The following is a 19,760-nucleotide window of genomic DNA, read 5'->3' on the forward strand; positions in this document are numbered from 1 at the left end:
TTCACTAATTAACTTAAATGTCCAAATACTCTTTCAAAATGTTTGAAAAATTATAAGTTTTGTAGTTTAAACTTCTATAAAATTACATTTTGTTTGCTTAGTTTCACTAACAGTTTGCCACATTGGCGCTCAGAAGCCTCAACTTAAAGAATTAAATAGGCTCAATTTTGTCTTTGCCACAGCATGATTTTCAGTTTGCTTCCATGCATCAGTAGGCTTATTTTGTTGCAAGTAAAAAGCTATTTGTAATGTGTTCAGATTTTTGCCTTCACTCAAATAAAATAATGTATGAAACATTCACTTTATTTTCTTAGATGTTAGAGAAGTTTATCTGGTGCTCCTATTATGTTGCATTTTTCCTTCAATCTGCTGTACAATTATCCTTCTAATTTGTAATGACATGACCAGTGTCCGCCAGAATCTTGTGCTGTGTATTTTATTGCCCAGTGTTGACATGTGCGCTCTGAATTTTATATATATAGAAGTATTCATTTTAATAGCTAGCAAATGTGATTTGTTTGCTAAATGACACTTTAAAAAGTCATGTTTACAGATATCACTCCACCTGTTTCTACTTGCTGTTATGTACCCTGTAACTGGGTTGCCAAACCAGCAGAAATGGACCACTCAGTTGGAGTCTGGATTACTGGAACTAAGAAAGTTTTATTAAAGAAATAAGCAACACAGTACTCTAATCAAAAGGATAATAAATGCAACAGTTCAGCAATGATAAACACACATGTACACAGAACTAGGATAGTAGGATCAATCAAGCTCTATTGTCGTCTAGGGGTAAATGACCAGTTTCAAAGTGACGCAAAGTTCAGTTCAATTGAGTTCAGTTCAGTTCACAGTAATCACTCCCGTGCCGGTGGACGGGGTGGGGGGGAGGAGAGAAAGAGCGAAAGCAAATGAATATTCAAAACGGATTTCAAACAGACCTTCGATATTCCTCACAGTCAGCTTTCGGGCGAGCCCTTTGTAATGTCTTCTGAGGTCACCGACTGTGACCCCTCCGTTTCAGATACGATTGTTCCTCTGCAGTGAACCTGGCACCCAGGCAAGGGCGGACACGCACCAGGTTCCCGCCGATCGTACCTTTCCACCCTGTGCGTCTATGGCTTGGTCCCGCGACCAGCCCTCCAAAAACTCCCACCGACTTGTGGGAGGCGCACCGCTTCCAGGGTCTCATTACCTCATGGTGTCATGTGTGTCCTGCTTTAGCGAACCTGTCCCTTTTTATCCCCCTGTTGGGGTATCGCCTGTCCATCACACTTCAAACAGTTCAGGGTTCAAAAAGGAGCCGATCTTGACAGCTCTCAGACCGTGTCTCCTTCCGTTAAACTCTCCCGTCTCTTCATTAACATTTCCAAATGCTGCTCCATTGTCTTCCTTATCTCTCTTTCTCCTGAAGACAGGTGGCAGATCAACTGTTGATCCCACTGGTGCCAGCACAGGACAGTTAACATCTTAATCTGTGTGTATTCTTTGTAACCCTCTTTCGTCACATTGCAAGTTCTCCAGCAACTTTCTGGTAATACCAGTTTCTGTATTGTACATAAATATTTCTCATAGCTGTACATTCCTGACCTCATGAGATTTCGGTCTAGCAGTTTCTTCTATTTCATTAAGCCATTCCACTTTAAATGAACTAGCAGTTCTTTTGTGCTTCCTTGGAATTCAACATAGTGTATCAATAACTTCTACATAAAAACAGTATAAATAAACCATTTTTTAAAACCTGCAGACAAATCGTCACAAACTCCAAGTTATCAACACTGCCTGCTTCAGAAACCAGAAAAGGAAATGTGATTGTGTATGATGTGAAATATATTTATTATGCCAGCAAGGTAGAGGGTGACAAGCTTTTGTGCACAGTTTAAATTTCTTTGTGCGCTAGTAGCAAAAGGTATGTGCATGCACGCACCTTGGAGGGAACATTGCTGATATATTACATCCACATGACCAGCATGTTAGCTGTATGTCATTTAGGACCATTCTATCCAAGTCGAAAATTGCAGCTTCAAGTCAAACTTGAAAGACTGTAGTGTGGATACAGTGGAATACTAATAGATGTGCAGTCTATTACAAAATGGAAGCCTATCTGAATTCTTTTAAAATGTCGATCTGAAGGGTAAAATTTTCTCCTCAGATGCTGTTTGATCTTAATATTTTTCAGTTTTTGTACACTATACACCACTGCCAATGTCCCAGATTTCCATAAAATTACTTTAGACTAACTGCTACCATAGTTTGGTTTAATTTTGTATCCTTTTAGCTCTTTGGAAAAAACTTAATTTTGTACAAGGATTGCTGTCAATGTGTTCCACTTTTTATTCTTCTCGTTTCTTTTTCTATCTAAAGGTAATAACAATATTTTATAACCCATTTGGATGTGAAAACTGATGTTTGTCAGTATTTTCCAAAAGCCATTGGGACAACATGAGCACAGTAATTGGTATTCAAGTGATGGTATTTGATTTCAAAAGAGCTCTGTCAACTTTTGAGGAAAAATCTGTAAATATTTTTAAAATACTTATTCTTTTCCAGCCTGAACCACCACCTTCAAGTAAGTGGCAGCTAGAAAACTGGCTGAACAAAGTGAATTCTCATAAAGTTTCACCGGCTTCTTCTGTGGACAGTCATATACAATCATCACAGAGCCGCAGTTATAAAAAGGAAAGTCGAGATCAGGGTGCCGCATATGAGGATCCAGGTGGATCCAAGGATGGCTCTGTAGCCACACCAGGGCGAGATTCAAGGAATACACAGAAAGGATCAGAAACTAGAGGTCGCCAAAAGTCACCAGCTCAGAGTGATGGGAACACTCAGAGGAAAACAGTTGGTAAAAAACAGCCCAAGAAACCAGAGAGACCAACTGTGACTGAGGAACTAAGGGGCGGACTAAAAGTTGAAAGTGAACCAACATCTGATAGAGCAACTCTCATTCCTGTAAATCGCCCCAAAGCTGCTACAAAAGGTTCTAGAAAGCCCAGCACAAAGCGAGAATCCAAGTCCTCAACAAGAACGACAGTTGAAAAGAAACGCAAGATTGTCAGCAAAACACCCCAGAAATCAAAAGAGCCTGTTCAAACAGACTTGTCATCCTCTGATTCTGAGCAAAGTGAAACTCTACCGCCTGCTTCCCAAACTCCAAAATACTCAGAGAATAATAGGACACCTGTCCATAAATCCTCCATTGATGGGGAAGACAGCTTTTTCCAACAAAGGCTTTTCTCTCCTATGGAAGAGAAAGAACTACTGTCACCTCTGAGTGATGTTGATGATAAATACCGCAACATTACTTCACTCATTGTTAGAATTGATTTAAGTCTGTTATCTAGGAAATCTGAATCACCTCACAACGAAACAAAGCAAATCCAAATGAATAAGGAGATTTCTTTAGATAAACGCATGCATGACACTCCAAAGCAGTCCGCTGAGAAAAAGTCAAATAAAGGCAAGCGGAAACACAAAGTAAGTTACATTTTTGTTTAGTCAACATTTTGGGTTTTTCCACAGGAAATTATACAAAGTGGAGAATTGAATTTTCACAGTTGAATTAATTTAATGAAGACTGTTTTAACACCAAAATACTGGATATTTGACAGGTTGGGCAGCATCAGTGGAAAGAGGAACAATTATCTTTTCAGGTTGATGATAGGGTGAAGGCTCAGTAAGCTTGAAAGACACAAGCGGTGGGTACTGGTTGAAAGAGGTTGGTAAATGTATCTCTAAAAGAGGTACAAGTGGGAGGTTGTGAATGACTTCTGAAACATCAGATGGCTGCAAACGCTCAGGAATAATTGGCTGATTATCTGAAATTGTTAAATTTGTTTTGGAGTCCCAAATGCAATAATGTGCCGAAATGTAGAAGGAACCGCTACTGCTTCAGTTTACAATGCACTAGGAAACCAGAGATGCAGAGCCTCGGAATGGGGCAGAAAATTGAAGTGTCAGGCAGTTGGAAGCTCAGAATTATTTTCTCAATAATTGTTAGTGTATGGTGACTTCATTGAGCATCAAATGTATATATCTGACATAATATGTGAATGGCTGCATAACCTAAAAGGAGTGTTTCAGTCCCTGGAAAACAGGAGGTAACAGGCCAGATGTTGCATCTCCTGTGGTTACCCAGGAAGATGCCATGAGAATTTAAGCTGCTATTGATGGAGGTAGAAGAATAATCTCCTACATCAGAATCAAATTTATTATCACTAGCATAAGATGAAATTTGTTTTAGGACAGCAGCAAAGTGCAGAGACATAAAAATCTATAAATTACTAAAGTAAATAGTGCAAAAATAAGGAATAATGAGGTAGCTCCATCCCTCCCCCTCCTGTCTTCTCCTATCATTTTGGATCTCCCCCTCCCCCTCCCACTTTCAAATTTCTTACTAGCTCTTCTTTCAGTTAGTCCTGACGAAGGGTCTCGGCCTGAAATGTCGACTATACCTCTTCCAATAGATGCTGCCTGGCCTGCTGCATTCACCAGCAACTTTTATGTGTGTTGCTTGAAATTCCAGCATCTGCAGATTTCCTCGTAAATGCTCCTCCTCCTCCTTTAATTCCCAAAGTCATTCTTGTGAGCCTCCTCTGGACCCTCTCCAATACTAGCAAATTTTTTTTTTAGATAAAAGGCCCAAAACTGCTCACAATACTCCAAGTGCAGCCTGACTTTACCCTTATAAAACCTCAGCATGACATCCTTACTCTTACATTCTAGTCCTCGAAGCTAATGCTAGCATTGCATTTGCTGTTTACCACCAACACAACTTGCATGTTAACAAGGACCCCAAGTCCCTTTGTACCTCTGAATTTTGAATTTTCTTCCTGTGTAGGTGATAGTCTAAACCTTTATTCCTTCTACCAAAGCGCATGACCACATACTTCCATACACAATATTCCATCTGCCATATCTTTGCCCATTCTCCCAATCTAAGTCCTTCTGCAGACTCCCTGCTTTTTTAATACCTAGCAGCCCCTCCACCTATTTTTGTATTATCTGCAAAACTAGCCACAAAGCCATCAATTCCGTCATCCAAATCATTGACATAATGTGAAAAGAAGCGGTCCCAACACCAATCCCTGTGGAATACCACTAGTCAACAGTGGCCAACCAGAAAAGGCCCCCTTTATTCCTACACTTTGCCTCCTGCCAGCCAGGCAATCTTCTATCCATGCTAGTACCTTTCCTGTAATACCATGGGCACATCCTGTGAAGCATCCTCATGTGCGCCACCTTGTCTAAGGCCTTCTGAAAATCCATGTATACATCATCCACTGACTCTTAACAGGCAGGTTTTTCCCCAAAGGAGACCATAGTGACTTTGGCCTATTTTTTTCATGCTTCCAAGTATCCAGAAATCTTATTGATAGTGGACTCCAATATCTTCCCAACCACTGAAGTCAGACTAATTGACCTACAAGTTTCTTTCTTCTGCTTCCCTCCCTTCTTAGTGTAGTAACATTTGCAGCTTTCAAGTCCTCTGGAACTATTTCAGAATCTCTTCGACTACCTCTTTCAGAACCCTGGGGTGTAGTCTATCTGGTCGAGATGGTACCTTCATACCTTTCATCTTCCCAAACACCTTCTCCTTAATAATAGTAATAACACTCACTTCAGCACTCATATTAAGACTGATGCAAAATACTTAAGTTCCTCTGCTATTTACTTATCCCCCATTACAAACTCTCCAGCTTCATTTTGCAGAGGTCCTGTATCCACTCTCACCTCTTCTCATATATTTGAAAAAACTTTTGGTATCCTGTTGTATATAATTAGCTAGCTGCCCTTCATATTTCATCTTTTCTTGCCTTTTGTTGGTTTTTAAAATATTCCTAATCTTTGCTATATTATATATTTGTTTTTATGTTGTCTTTGATTTCTTTTGTCAGACTTTGGTTGCCTCATCTCATCCTTCATTCGACAATCTCCATGGTGTCCCATAGCAGCCTTATTCACAGGCATGCCATAAACTGTGTTTTGATAGCAGCCTAATACCACCAATCAGTGACCTACCTCTAATAAGCTTCAGTGTATTTGGTCATGTGGAATGTGGGAGAAAATTCTCCTTTCTCCCATTGTTAAGGCTAAAGCAGTTGTTCCGCTACAAGCTGTTTTGTTGTCACAGAATCCCTGCCCCTCCCCCCTCCTTGCTACTATTTATTTTATCGTGGCTTCTATTTGCTCATTGGTCTTCAGTCTGTGTTAGATTTCACTTTTGCAGCACCATAAAGACTTCTGTCTTGAATTTAAGATCCTCATTGCCACTTGTGCCCTATTTAATATTCTTTATTCTTACAGTCCTCTGATCTTTGCATACCCATAGCTCTGTCCTTTTTATGATCTGAGGTTTTCCAGAGTGGGTATAATCTGTGGAATACATTCCCTAACCCTCAAAGTGAAGTGACTTGGATTTCCATCTTGATGGGAAAACCACTGCAGTTTTTAAAAGCATGCCTTCAAATGTATATTGTGGTTATTTTGGTTGAATGTAAATACTGTAGGTACCAAATTAGTGCTGACAAATAAATACAGTTGTTTGGATAAGTGAATTAACTGTACAGTTTAGTGTTGATGTTTAATGACCATAAGTTTCTTGAACTGCTAAATTTGACCAATGCAGATTTAGCACTGCAAGTGCTGATTACATTGGCTGTTCCAGAATGATCAGGGTAGAGGTGAGATGGTAGAACTCATGAAGAGGATGAACAGAGGGGGTTCTCTTTGCCTTAGTGAGAAACCCATTAAGCACATTCACAGAGTACTGAATTGATCAATTGATATGTCTTAGTGCATAAAAACTAAGAGATAGAAAACGAAACTGGCTCTTCGAGATTGTTTAATGTCATTTCCAGTCCACAAGTATAAATAGTTGTTACTCCAAATCCGATGCACCACAAGAAGCACAATAAGATAAAGGAGAAAATAATTTTTAAAAATAATAAAAATAAATGTGTAAGATAGCTTATATAGATAGATTATATGTCCGTAAAGTGACTCTAGGCACGGGAGTGTCTGTACATAGGGTGACTGACAAGAAATACTGAAGTGGGGTGTGGTGCTGGTGAGCTTTGCTGCTTGAGGAAAGTAATTTTTGAGTCTGCTCTTCCTTGAGTGGATACTGCATAGCCTGCTCCGTAATGGGAGTGGGACAAACAGTCCATGAGCAGGATGGGTGGGATCCTTTATGATACTGGCCCGTTTCCAGCATCTTTTTGTATATATGTCCTTGATGGTGGGTAGGTTTGTTCCAGTTTTGCATTAGGCAGTTTTGGCGTTGTAGAGGCTTACTGTCCATCACAGTGCAGTTTCCATACTGCGCATCTGTAGAATGAGGGGAGTATAGCTTGCACAGTCCAGCTCATTTCAGCCTCCTCAGAAATCAGAGGTGTTGCTGAGCTTTTCTAGTTGTGCACAATGTGTTCTGGGATCATGAGAAGTGTGAGATGTGCGCTTCCAGGAGTTTGAAACTACTCGCAGTTTCCACTGCTGTGCCGCCGATGTAAAGAGGGTTGTGAGTGTGATGTAAAGAGGGGTGCAGCCTGCGTGAACTTATGGGCCCATTGATAACCTTGTCCATTGTATTTCTCAAATTTTTGATGTTAAACCACTCTCCCACTGCAAATGTATTTAATGTCATAATTTGTTAACTGTTTTAAGTGACTCTTAATGAATTGTAAATCTTAACTAACATTCCTCAGCTACTTAAATTTTCAGAGGTTAATTACAACAGTGAAATTTTAAGGGTTTCGTTGGTGTTTTCTTTCCAGTCTCATTGGGTTTATGCAACTTACCATAACAGTTGCCAGTTCTATAGCAGCTTTGTTTTGAAATTGAAGCTGTTTTAAATTTAAAGCTGTATAAAGTTACAATATTGAATATAGAGTTGTGTGAAACTTTGCCTCATCTTGTGCCTTTCTCAGGCCAGATCATGTTATGGAAACGCACCAAATGATCTCAAACTTGCAATGATTTTGTTTTATTGTAAGTTAAATGTAATTTGTGCAATGACCATTTGAGATTTTGATAAATATTTTAAATGTTTGCTCAGAATGATGGAGACATTGAAAGTTGTGAAAGCAAGAAGTCTAAAGTGGAAGAAAGGACTAATTCTAACCACAAAGCATCCAGTAATAGAGAGTGAGTATTTTCCTGTAATTAAACAATTAAAATGATTTAACTGGTAATATTTTCAAAACCTATATGCATTTGAATTCTGCCTTTAACGTAGATGTTATAAATTTATTCTTTCTTGAGTTAAAACAATACTTTGCAACACACAAAATGCTGAAGGAACTCAGCAGGTCAGGCAGCATCTGTGGAAATGAATAAGCCATCAACGTTTCAAGCAGGGACCCTGCTTCAGGACTAGGGAAAAGAAAAAAAATACGACTTTCTTTTTGATTTCTCCAATATGTTCTCAACTAACCATAGCAACCAATGATGTGTTATCATCCCAAAAGATGGCTGTAATTCTCTGCTGTTCATGTAGTTGTATATGAGAGCCGAAGCCTTGTGCTGAATCACTATGCACCAGGTCATTATCCTGCTCCTGCTTCACCTGAAGAAAAGTGGCCTTTCTCTCTATCTTCTGTCCCAATATCCCTAGACCCCAAATTTTTCCATGTATGTGTGTTTTGTGTTCTTGTCCTAGTAAAATGATGAGGACTGAGATCCAATACATGAGGCAGTCAGTGATACAATGTGTATAAAGACTACATAAAATAGACTGTATACTTCTATTACTTTCTAGTACTTCCGAAAGTTTCCAGTGTGACTATTTCTCAAAAGAAAGCTATTTTGGCTGCAAAGTACACTCTGGTAGTAATGGGATTTAAATAAAATTAAATATGATTCAATCTGGAAATGCTGGGACTGACACGCTGGTGACTCCAGACCCACATTAACCTGAATAACTGTTCTCTAAAATTGCATTCTATCCAGTTAACAAAGCTACCCCTGAAGGAATGCAAAAGTCAGTGATAGTTCAGCACCATCATCTCATGGACAATTAGGAATGACTGATAAATGCTGGTTTTACTAGCAAAACCATATTCCACAACAAAATTAATCTGAAAATCATTTGCTAATTACTTACAAAACTGTAAAGGATGTTTGCCAATTGCGCCACCATTATTTTACTCCGTAGGGAGTCCAAGTGTGTGTTGTAAAGTTGTATATCAGCTCTCCTGACATTATTTTCAAGCAAATAATGTTAAGAACAAACTAATTGAGAAAGATCTCTGTGCACAATTGACACAGGCGCATTGTTAACCATTGGTGATTTCGAGAGCTTTATTATCCCAGGGGTGGATGGGTTCCTGAAATTTAACATCTTAACTTTGTGTTTTTTTTTTAAGGAGTTCTTCAAAACCAGTCACTGAAAGAGAAAAGATGCCTCCATCTTCTCCATCTGCAAGTACTGGACAAAAAACACCCAAAACAGAGCATAAACATCCAAATCGTAAAAGAACTGCCAATCCAGCATCAACCTCAAAGAGCAAAAATAGTAACCTAAAGCAGACTAGTAGCAGCAGTAATAGCAGCAAAAACAGTTCCTCATCTTCCAAGCATAAAAAAACAGATGATAAAACATCCTCACGTCCAAAGGAAAACCGAGTGAGTCATTGTACTTTCAGTTTCAGAATTTATAAGTCATGTCACTGCATGTTGATATATTAATATGTTGCTATGCCCAAATATCTGATTATTTTCCACTCAGTTTTTCATGGTTCCTCCATGCTCTGGAACACATTGTTCAGTGTTTGAAATATTTTGCCTATCCTGTGATGTGCAGTCACAGCAGTTGCATGCCAATACTCAACCTGGGTGAGAATATAATCTGCTATGTCTTGTACTGACTACATATTTCCTTAGAACAACGAAGCTTGTGTAAGAAAGCAAAAATAAACCAAAACCTAAATGTATAAATGGGGATAAAAAGGAAGCAATTGGTGGAATATAAATGCAGGGTCCATAATACAGATTAAAATTACTTCACTAGTTCTCTCCTGCAAATACTATTACAAAAAAGCAAGAGCAGAGTATTACAGAAATTAATCCACAAGTTGTTTTTTTTTTAGAATTATAAACCAGAAGTTGTATGTTTCTCTTAAAGCCACAGACCGCAAAATTTTGTGAAGAATTGGTGATAGTACTGGGATGTCTGGTTATCCCTGGCACACAAATCATTCATCTGAAAGGAGTAGCTGTTAACTCAATTTACACTTTTTTTTAAATTAAATATAGTTCTTTAATCTTTAAATCTTTGAAAATGTGTCAGTTTTTGAAATTCTGCTTCTGAAAAGTTCATAAAAATTACACTTTAATAGTGACATAGCTTAGATAAGTTTTATCAGCATGGTTTATTTTGACATCATCTGCATGTTCTGTGCTTTTAAAAGTGATAGAATTTTTGATGCAAGACTGTGTATAACCACTCAAAGCATTGCTGTTTTGGCTAAGGTCATGAAGTTGACATTAGTATATCTGTAACTTGTAGCTGCATATATTTTTAGTGAAATTGTACAGAAAGTTGCAAACTATTAACATTATTTCATTATAGATGGTTTAATGTCCTGAAATTATCAACTTAATACAGTTGAGCAGTCTAATCAATATAGAAGGTATACCAACACATAGACAGCATTCTCCAGTGCCTTTACAGGGCAGTGAACCTTCCACATCCAAACATTTTTTTTAAGAAGCTGAGACCAACTTCACTAACATTCTCAATGCATCATGTGTATTTGTCCAAAACTTTGACAACATCAAAAGGTACACGTAACAAATATACAGACTTATTTCGGATCAATGTATTCACACACAATCTAATTACTGAATAATTGGATCAAGTACTGATGGATTGGACCTTTGCGTTATACCAAACAGTTTCTACTGCTGTACCAACTTCTGTTAGTTATTTATGAAGAGGATTTTTGTCTTTATTGCCAAAATAGTGTTTTAAGTAAAGCTTTTTGAATGTGGAAATCATGATGGAAAAAGTCCATTATTTGGAGCAAATGTATATTTTTTCACCTATTTTTCAAATCCAGGACTATTGCGAGGTACTTTTCTGTTGAGGGAATTAGGCTGAGGCTCAATACTGCCATTCAACAGCTGTAGAAGAAGTTGATCTCAAACCATTTCTGTAAAACTCCTTGAAAACAGTAAGAGATCTAGGTTATATTGGCTATCAAATAGCTTGCATGAAATCGTCATCTGGAGTGACAATAAATTAAAGGAGGCTGGACATTTTAACAGGTGCAAAGTTAATTTTTTGTGTTACTTGCTAATGTTGTGGAAGTATGGCTGTAGAATCCCAGATATCCATGTGTTAAAGAAACCCGTTCTTAGGTAGAACTTCTTTTCTAAACACCTTACAGTTTTAATGGTATTCATTGGGACTCATGATTTAATTGGTTTTATTTTAATCAGTCACAAGAAAAAAATCCAGTTAGCTGCTTGAACCCTTTGCAGTCAGCAGCACCATCAGGAGACGGTTTGAAGTCAAGGCGGCCCAAGCTCAGTTTTGATGAACGGTAAGTGTAGTAGTTACCTCACTGGTAATGGAACGTAGAACAGTACATCACAGGAACAGTCCATTCTGCCCACAGTATACTTGGTAACCATGAGGCCAATTTATACTGTACATCTGCTTGTACCTGGTCTATATCTCTCAACTTAACTGTTCATATGTCTGTCTAAATGCCTTTAAAACTTTTACTGTATCTGCTTCCACCATTATCAAAGACCCCACTCACTCCTGGGCATTCTCTCTTCTGCCTCCTTCCCACTGAACAGAAGGTACAAAAGTCTGAAACCATGTACTACTGGCTCAAGGATAGTTTCTGTCCCGCTGTTAGAAGACTACTGAACAGTCCCCGGCAAGATGAGATGAACTCGACTTCACGGTCTACCATGTTATTGTCATGCACGTTATTGCCTGTCTGCACTGCACTTTCTTTGCACCAATACTACTTTATTCTGCATTCTGTTATTGATTTCCCTTGTACTACCTTAATGCACTGTTATAATGAAATGATCTTTATGAATAACATGCTAAAGTGCATGTGACAATAATAAATCAATTTAAAGCTATGTCCTCTATTAGTTGACATTCCCATCACGGTAAAAATATTCATTTATCTATCCTATCTAAGTCTTCCATAATATATACTTCTGTAAGATACCGCTGAGCCGCTCCAAAGAAACGTAGTTTGTCTAAATGTTCCTTGTAGTTAATACTTCCTATCCAAGTGAACCTATTCTGAACCTCATCTCAAAATCCTACACATCACCCTGTAATGCAGCAACCATGGTTCATTACACAGCACCCAATCCACAATTATCTTTTCCCTAGTGGGCTCAACCATAAAGCTGTTCTAAAAAGCCATCTGATAGGCATTTTACAAATAATCTCTCGTGGTATCCAAAATCAGCTCCAACCTTATTTTCCCAATCCGCATATTGGGACAGATCTAGGTTATACCAAACAGGTGACTGTTGTAACAATGCCCTTTTGACATTCCTTTTCTACCTCCTGTTGTAATTTGTAGCCCACATCCTGGCCACAGTTTGAAGGCCTGTATGTCATTCCCATCAAGGTCTTTTTACCCTTGCAGTTTCTTAACTCTACTCACAAGGATTCTACATCTTCCAATCCTTTGTCATCTCTAAGGATTTGATTTTTTTACCAACAGAGCCACGGTACCCTCTCTGCTTACCTGCCTGTCCTTTCAATACAGTATGCATTCTTGGATGTTAAGCTCCCTACTATAATCATCTTTCGGCAATGACTCAGTGATGCCCACAACATCATACCTGCCAGTCTCTTAACTGCGCTACAGGATTATATACTTTATTCCGGATACTGCGTGCATTCAAATATAACACCTTCAGTCCTGTATCCATCACCCTTTTCAATGTTTGTCCCCTTTTTACACTGCAACTCATCCCATCTACTGCAATTTTGCCCTATCTTCTGTCTATACTTCCTGCCAGTCTCACTACACACTGCCTCTGCTTGTAACCCAATAGCCCTATCACTCCACTTCCCATCCCCCTACCAAATTAGTTTAAACCTTCCCCAACAGCTCTAGTAAACTTGCCTGCAAAGATATTGGTCCCCCTTGGGTTCAGGTGTAACTCATCCCTTTTGTACAGGTCATAACTTTCCCAGAAGAGATCCCAATGATCCAGAAATCTGAAACCCTATCCTTTGCATCAGTTTTTTAGCCACGTATTCATCTGTCTATTCTTCCCCTCATTGGTGTGTGGCACCGGCAGCAGTACTATTCAGCCTATTCAATGTTTATTATGGTGCATATGCAAATGTTTTTACAATGTAACTTGCAAACCAAACTCTCATTGTCATTTTTAACAATAATAATAAAATCTTAGTTTGTATTTTATGAATGACCAAATATCAAAAACTAGATTTGCCTTAATTTTTTTCAGGTTACATTCTGCAGATCATTACCTTCAGGAAGCAAAGAAACTTAAGCACAATGCAGATGCACTGGTGAGTACACCTTAATAATTTTTGCCTCTTTTAATTCATGAGAACATGAGCTGCCTTGGTTGATAATAAGTAATGTTGCAGTTTAATGACTGTTATTCCATAGTAGTTAGGTTTGTTTCCTCTCGAGTTTAATGCGGACTATGGCAATATGGTGATTAAGTTTTTAGCCACTTTTGAAGTTTTTTTTTTGAAATGTGTGGGATTTAAAGGAAATGTTTAATGGGTACAACATGTTTAGCAGATGGCTTATGTTGGATCCACTTTATCTGATGCATGATAAGTTATATTAACAACATACTTTAAAAGGTAATTTCCTTTCAATATTTTTGATGTTATGCAACATGTTCTTTGACTTTGGAAGGGTTATGTTGTTGACTTGGATAGTGCATAAAGACACCCTAAGTTACAAACGGCTGCTTTCTTGTTCCATTTGTGCTTGTGTGGTAAAAATAATTCCACAATACCATTAGCAAGAGTTGCATGGTTTTAAATCAAATGTCTATGAAAGAACAGTAATATAGTTCCACATGAAGACTCTATGTGACTTGGGGGTAGAGGGGCTGTGCTTTGAGGAGCTTGAAGGGCAGTATTTCAAAGCCTGCAGCTTATGATTTTCTAAATGATAAAAAGTTCGAAAATTTGTCTGCAGTTATAGTTAGCGTTCTTTCAATTAGAGCTGTCAGTAAGGAAATTAAATTATAAAATTTACTTAGTGAATAGCAAATTATATATTAAGCTGCAAGTATAAACTATCTCTCATAATTTGTAATGCATTTTCACATGTGAACTGTAGCTGCAGCTCTTGGCACTGCTTATATATAATCAATTTGACTTGCCCATGGGAATGTTTTCCTTACTACTTGTAACCCTCAGGTTCGGCCAGCTGCGTTAATCTAGTGGGGAGATAACCTCTGGCCCGGCCAAACTTGAGAAATCTTGTTTGGATGGATGCTGCATGTTATGTTCCCATGTTGCAAATCAGTACCACGAAATAGCAAACAGTACACAATATGCAATTAAACGATTGAGCTTTATAATTAATTTGACTATAGAGTTAGTAAAGAAAACAAAAAGGGCCCATTTTAATGAAACAGTCTAATGCACATGTTGGAGCTCACTGTTTTCCTGTCTGTTTGTTCAACGTCGATCTCCCCCAGGCATCATCGACTCCCGACCCCATTCCAAGTCTGCTCAGTCTGACTTCCCTGTTCTGGCATCTTCTCTCTCCCATCTCCTCCCAAACCAAAAGCCCACGAAATCCCTTCTCTCAGGCACATAAGAAGGAAAAACACCTTCCCTCATTGGCCAGCACATATTCCAAAGCCCCCGTTATCTCTGGTCATAACCCAAACACTGCTATTACAGAGAAACCATTACATTAACAGTGAACCCTTTCCTAGGGTGTTATATGCATAATTCTTGACATGTAGACAAAATTTAATATAAAATATATTTGCTCTTCAATTTACTGCATTGCACCCTGATGTGAGTACATAGAACATAGAACGGTACAGGTCCTTCGCCCATGATGTTGTACTAAGTTTTAATGTACTCCAAGATTAATCTAACCCTTCTCTCTCACACAGCCCTCCATTTTTTTTTTCTTTCATCCATGTGCCTATCCAAGAATCTCTTGTATGTTGCTAATGTATCTGCCACTACCTACACCCAGGCAGTATGTTCCATACACTTATCACTCCTTGCATGTTGGGGGGGAAATAACCTACCTTTGACATCCCTGCTATACTTTCCTCCATTCACCTTAAAATGATGCCACCTTGTATTAGCCATTGCTGCTGAGTGGCAAAAAGTCTCTGGCTGTCCACTTGATCTGTGCTTCTTATCTTATATGCCTCTATCAAGTCACCTCTCATCCTCTTTTGCTTCGAAGAGAACGTCCTAGCTCACCCTACTTTTCCTCGTAAGACATGTTCTCTAATCCAAGCAGCATGCTAGTAAATCTGTGCACTCTCTAAAGCTTTTTGTTCATCAGGTAAACAGAACTGAATATAATACTCCAAGTGTGGTCTAACCAGAGGTTTATAGATCTGCAAAATACTTTGCAGCTTACTAACACACCATACACCTTTACAATCCTATCAACGTGCGGCAACTTTGAGGGGTATAGGGACATGGACCCCAATATTCCCCCCCCTTCCCTCCACACTGCTAAGAATCCTGCCATTAACTGTATACCCTGCTTTCAAGTTCAACCTTTCAAAGTATATCACTTCACTCTTCTCTATCTACCACTTCTCAGTCTGGCTCTTCTCCTATCACTGTCCCATTAAAACCTATGAGAGCCTTCTACATTGTCACAACACCAATAGTCATATTATCTCACACTTAGTATCCCACCCTATAACTTCCTCAGCTAAGTCACTTATAAAAATCACAAAGATCAGGGGTCCCAGAACAGATACCTGCAGATTACCACTAGTGGGCAAGCCAATTTCAAATCGAAACAGCCATTTTCCCTTGGATCCCGTGTCTCCTGACTTTCTGAATAAGCCTACCACGGGGAGCCTTGTCAAATGTCTGTCTTAAATCCATATACACCACATCCACCTTCATCAATCTCTTACCTCGTTTTCTGCAGTAACCGATGGTGTATCCCTTCTGACCCCAGGGACTTATCTATCCTAATCTTTCACCTAGCCTTGACATGTCCCAGCACATTAACCTATGCTATTCTATGCTGGCCTCTCATTTATCAAGGTCCCTCTCACTGGTGAATACTGAAGCGAAGTATTCATTGAGGACCTTCTCTACCACCTCCACCTTCAAGTATATTTTATCACAATCTCTGAAAATATCCAGTTCTGTGTTGAAAGGATATAGATTATGCTTCCAGCATTGCTTCTGACAGGGTATTCTTTTCATACTATATATTATCACAGTTCTATTTTCTTCACTTATTCTTCTAAAGGAAATTGTTTCCCATTATTTTGAGCATTTCTTTCATCATGACTCTTTTAATGCATGAGGTCCTGATTTTTTTCTCGTGTCTCTTCAGTTAAGATCTCGTCTTTAGTCAAGTGTTCTATTCTTTTTACTTCAGTTTCCTTCCTGAAGTAAGGTGCACTATTTTATGTAGGCTTTTGTAACTTATTAGGGTGAACCAGTTGGGCTAATGACCCTTTTTCTGAGCTGTATAACTTTACTTACGAAATAAACAGTTACACTTGTCAGACTCCTGAATTTTTTTTACCTTTGGTTTATTACTTTAATCTATTTAAGAACTCCTTTCTGTTTTGCAGTCTGACAGGTTTGAAAAAGCAGTGTATTATCTTGATGCTGTGGTATCTTTCATTGAATGTGGCAATGCTTTGGAACGAAATTCTCAGAAAGCCAAATCTCCTTTCCCAATGTATGCTGAGACGGTGGAACTTATCAAGTAAGTAAACACTCAACATCAGGGTAACACACAGTTCACACAAAGTTATGTAAATTCTAAGTGACATTTAATAATACATACTATTTCAAGATATATTTTATTTTCTAGATACACTATGAAGTTAAAGAATCATATGGCACCTGATGCTACAGCAGCTGACAAAAAGTTGGCAGTCTTGTGGTAGGTTTAATCTTGCATGATCATCATCATTGCTAGCAGGCATATTTATCATGTCATAATCTAAATCTCCAAATCTGCAAACATCAAAAAATAATGTGTGGTTTGATATAAAATACACATCTAGCCATTTTCAGTTTTAGTACGTTTCCTGTGCAGAAATAACGATTGGATAACTTGGGTCTTTTGCCCTTTAAAATCTTAAATGCTTATGCAGATACTGGCTATCACTAAAACATTATGATAACAAGCCAAAGGGGTTGTGTGGATTATTTACACTTGTGGAGAAAAAGAAGAATTTTGAGAAAATCTGCAGAAGCTGAAAATCAAAGTTATACACACACAATGCTGGAGGAACTCAGCAGACTAGGCAGACATCTATGGAAAAGCATAAACAGTTGACATTTCAGACCAAAACCCTTCATCAGGAATGGAAAGAAAGAGCTGAAAAGTCAGAGTAACAAGGTGGGGGGGAAGGGAGGAAGAAGTACAAGGTCATAGGTGACAAGTGAAATCGGGAAAGGGGGAGGAGTGAAGTAAGGAGCTGGGAAGTCGATGGGTGGAAGAGATAAAGGCTGGAGAAGGGGAAATCTGATGGGAGAGGACAGAAGGGAAGGCAGGAAGAAAAGCACCAGAGGAAGGCAGGTCAGGAGATAAGGTGAGAGAGGGGAATGTGAAATGGGAGCACTGAAGGGATTGGGGGCAATTATCAGAAGTTTGAGAAATCAACATTCATGCTGTCAAGTTGGAGGCTACCCAAATGGAATATAAGGTGTTGCTCTTCCAATGTGTGTGTGGCACCATCACAGCAGTAGAGGAGGCCATGGACTGACATACGGGAACTGGAGTTAAAATGAGTGGGCACTGGGAGATCCTGCTTTTTCTGGCGGATGGAGCGTAGTTGCTTGACAAAGTGGTCTCCCAATCTATGAAATGGTCTCACCCATATACAGCAGGCCACACCAGGAGCGCCAGATACAGTAGATGACCCCAACAGACTCAGAGGTGAAGTGTCACCTCAACTGGATGGACTGTTTGGGGCCCTGAATGATAATGAGGGAGCTGATGTAGGGGCAGCTGTGCACTTGTTCTTCTTGCTAGGATAAGTACCAGGAGGGAAATCTGTGAGGAAAGACCAATGGGTAAGAGAGTCATGTAGGGAGCAATCCCTGCAAAAAGTTGGGTGGGGGGAAGATGTGCTTGGTGGTGGGATCCTGTTGGAGATGGCAGAAGTTACAAAGAATTATATGCTGGACTGCAGAGGATGGTATGTAAGGACAAGAGGAATCCCATCCCCATTGGTGATGGGTGGATGGGGTTGAGGACAGACGTGCATGAAATGGAAGAGATGAGGGTGAGAGCATTGTTGATGGTGGAGGAAGGAAAGCCCCATTCTTTGAAGGAGGATGGCATTTCATTTGTTCTGGAAAGAAAAGACCAATCCTGAGAGCTGATGCATGGAGGCGAAGAATTCAGAGAAGGGGATGGTATTTTTGCAAGAGACAGGGTGGGAAGAGATATAGTCCAGGTAACTGTGAGATTCGTTGGGTTTATTAAAGATATCAGTGGATAAACTGTCTTCAGGAATAGATTTTAAAAAATGGGGGAGGTGTCAGAAATGGACCAGGTAAATTTGAGGGCAGGGTGGAAGTCGGAGGCAACATTGATGAAGTCGATAAGCTTGGCATGGGTGCAGGAAGCAGCACCAATGCAGTCATCAATGTAGTGTAGGAAAAGTTTAACTGTACTGAAACTATATGCTTATTTGAAAAGGCTAAAGTATGTGGGGCTCTTTAGACAGAGCTAGTGTCCTGATGGAGGCCACAATATGATTTCTATCATTAATCTACCAGCAAGAATGTGGAACATGCTGTCAGAGTAAGAGGTTGAGGTGTATAGCATCGATACATGTAAGAGGAAGTTCAGCACATTTTTTTTTTAACATGATTGATAATCCATAATTTAAGAAGTTTAAGATCAATCCATTTCTTGAATATTTACTCCAATTTTGGCTAATCAAACTGAAAACAGTGTATGCAAAAGTTCCTCCCATTAACAGTGAAATTAAATTTTTTTGACTGTTTTCTAGTCTCAGATGCCAGTCCCTTTTATACATGAGGTTGTTCAAACTGAAGAAAGACAGTGCACTAAAATATTCCAAAACATTGACTGAACACCTTAAGGTAAGTAATAGTGTGTTTTTTATATAAGAGACCTTGATTTCACAGATTTTATTTTCGACATTCCCTTGTGATATTTCATTATTTTATTTTCTAGAATTCGTATAACAGTGCACAAGCCCAGTCACCTGGCGTAGGAAGGTAATTTAATTTAGTACTTGCCTTTTGATAATGTGAAAGTTTTTTGTTTTTACTGGAGTTCACTTGATACTGTCTTGGAGTCATTTCAAGTATTTAAATGATAAATTTCCAATGACACAGTTAATGCAAAAAATACTGAAAATCAAAAGATAAGCATATACTTCTGAGAACTTCTGTATTCATCCAAATTGAAATGTAGGTTTACTTGAAAGAAAAAGTTTCAAGAGTGACCCCATCCTCAATAACAAGACTCAGTCTGAAAATGCTAAAGGCAAGTCTAATGCAGTTGCAACCAAGCAGTGTCTTGGCTTTCCATTGAGATCTTCACCATCACAAA

At 38.9% G+C, this 19,760-nt stretch overlaps 1 protein-coding gene across 3 annotated transcripts in view; it reads left to right on the forward strand.

Moving 5' to 3' along the window:
• Window positions 1-19,760, forward strand: part of aff4 (AF4/FMR2 family, member 4) — a 109,582-nt gene that overhangs the window by 78,143 nt on the left and 11,679 nt on the right. For all 3 annotated transcript variants that reach the window (XM_063053193.1, XM_063053192.1, XM_063053194.1), the window contains 9 exons: window positions 2,551-3,477; window positions 8,057-8,145; window positions 9,366-9,624; window positions 11,443-11,546; window positions 13,465-13,528; window positions 16,789-16,925; window positions 17,034-17,105; window positions 19,192-19,285; window positions 19,380-19,423. In XM_063053193.1, coding sequence (XP_062909263.1) covers window positions 2,551-3,477; window positions 8,057-8,145; window positions 9,366-9,624; window positions 11,443-11,546; window positions 13,465-13,528; window positions 16,789-16,925; window positions 17,034-17,105; window positions 19,192-19,285; window positions 19,380-19,423 — 1,790 coding nt within the window. The remainder of the gene's footprint in view (window positions 1-2,550; window positions 3,478-8,056; window positions 8,146-9,365; window positions 9,625-11,442; window positions 11,547-13,464; window positions 13,529-16,788; window positions 16,926-17,033; window positions 17,106-19,191; window positions 19,286-19,379; window positions 19,424-19,760) is intronic.

Source organism: Mobula hypostoma, chromosome 7, assembly GCF_963921235.1.
Source record: "Mobula hypostoma chromosome 7, sMobHyp1.1, whole genome shotgun sequence".
Taxonomy (NCBI): domain Eukaryota; kingdom Metazoa; phylum Chordata; class Chondrichthyes; order Myliobatiformes; family Myliobatidae; genus Mobula; species Mobula hypostoma.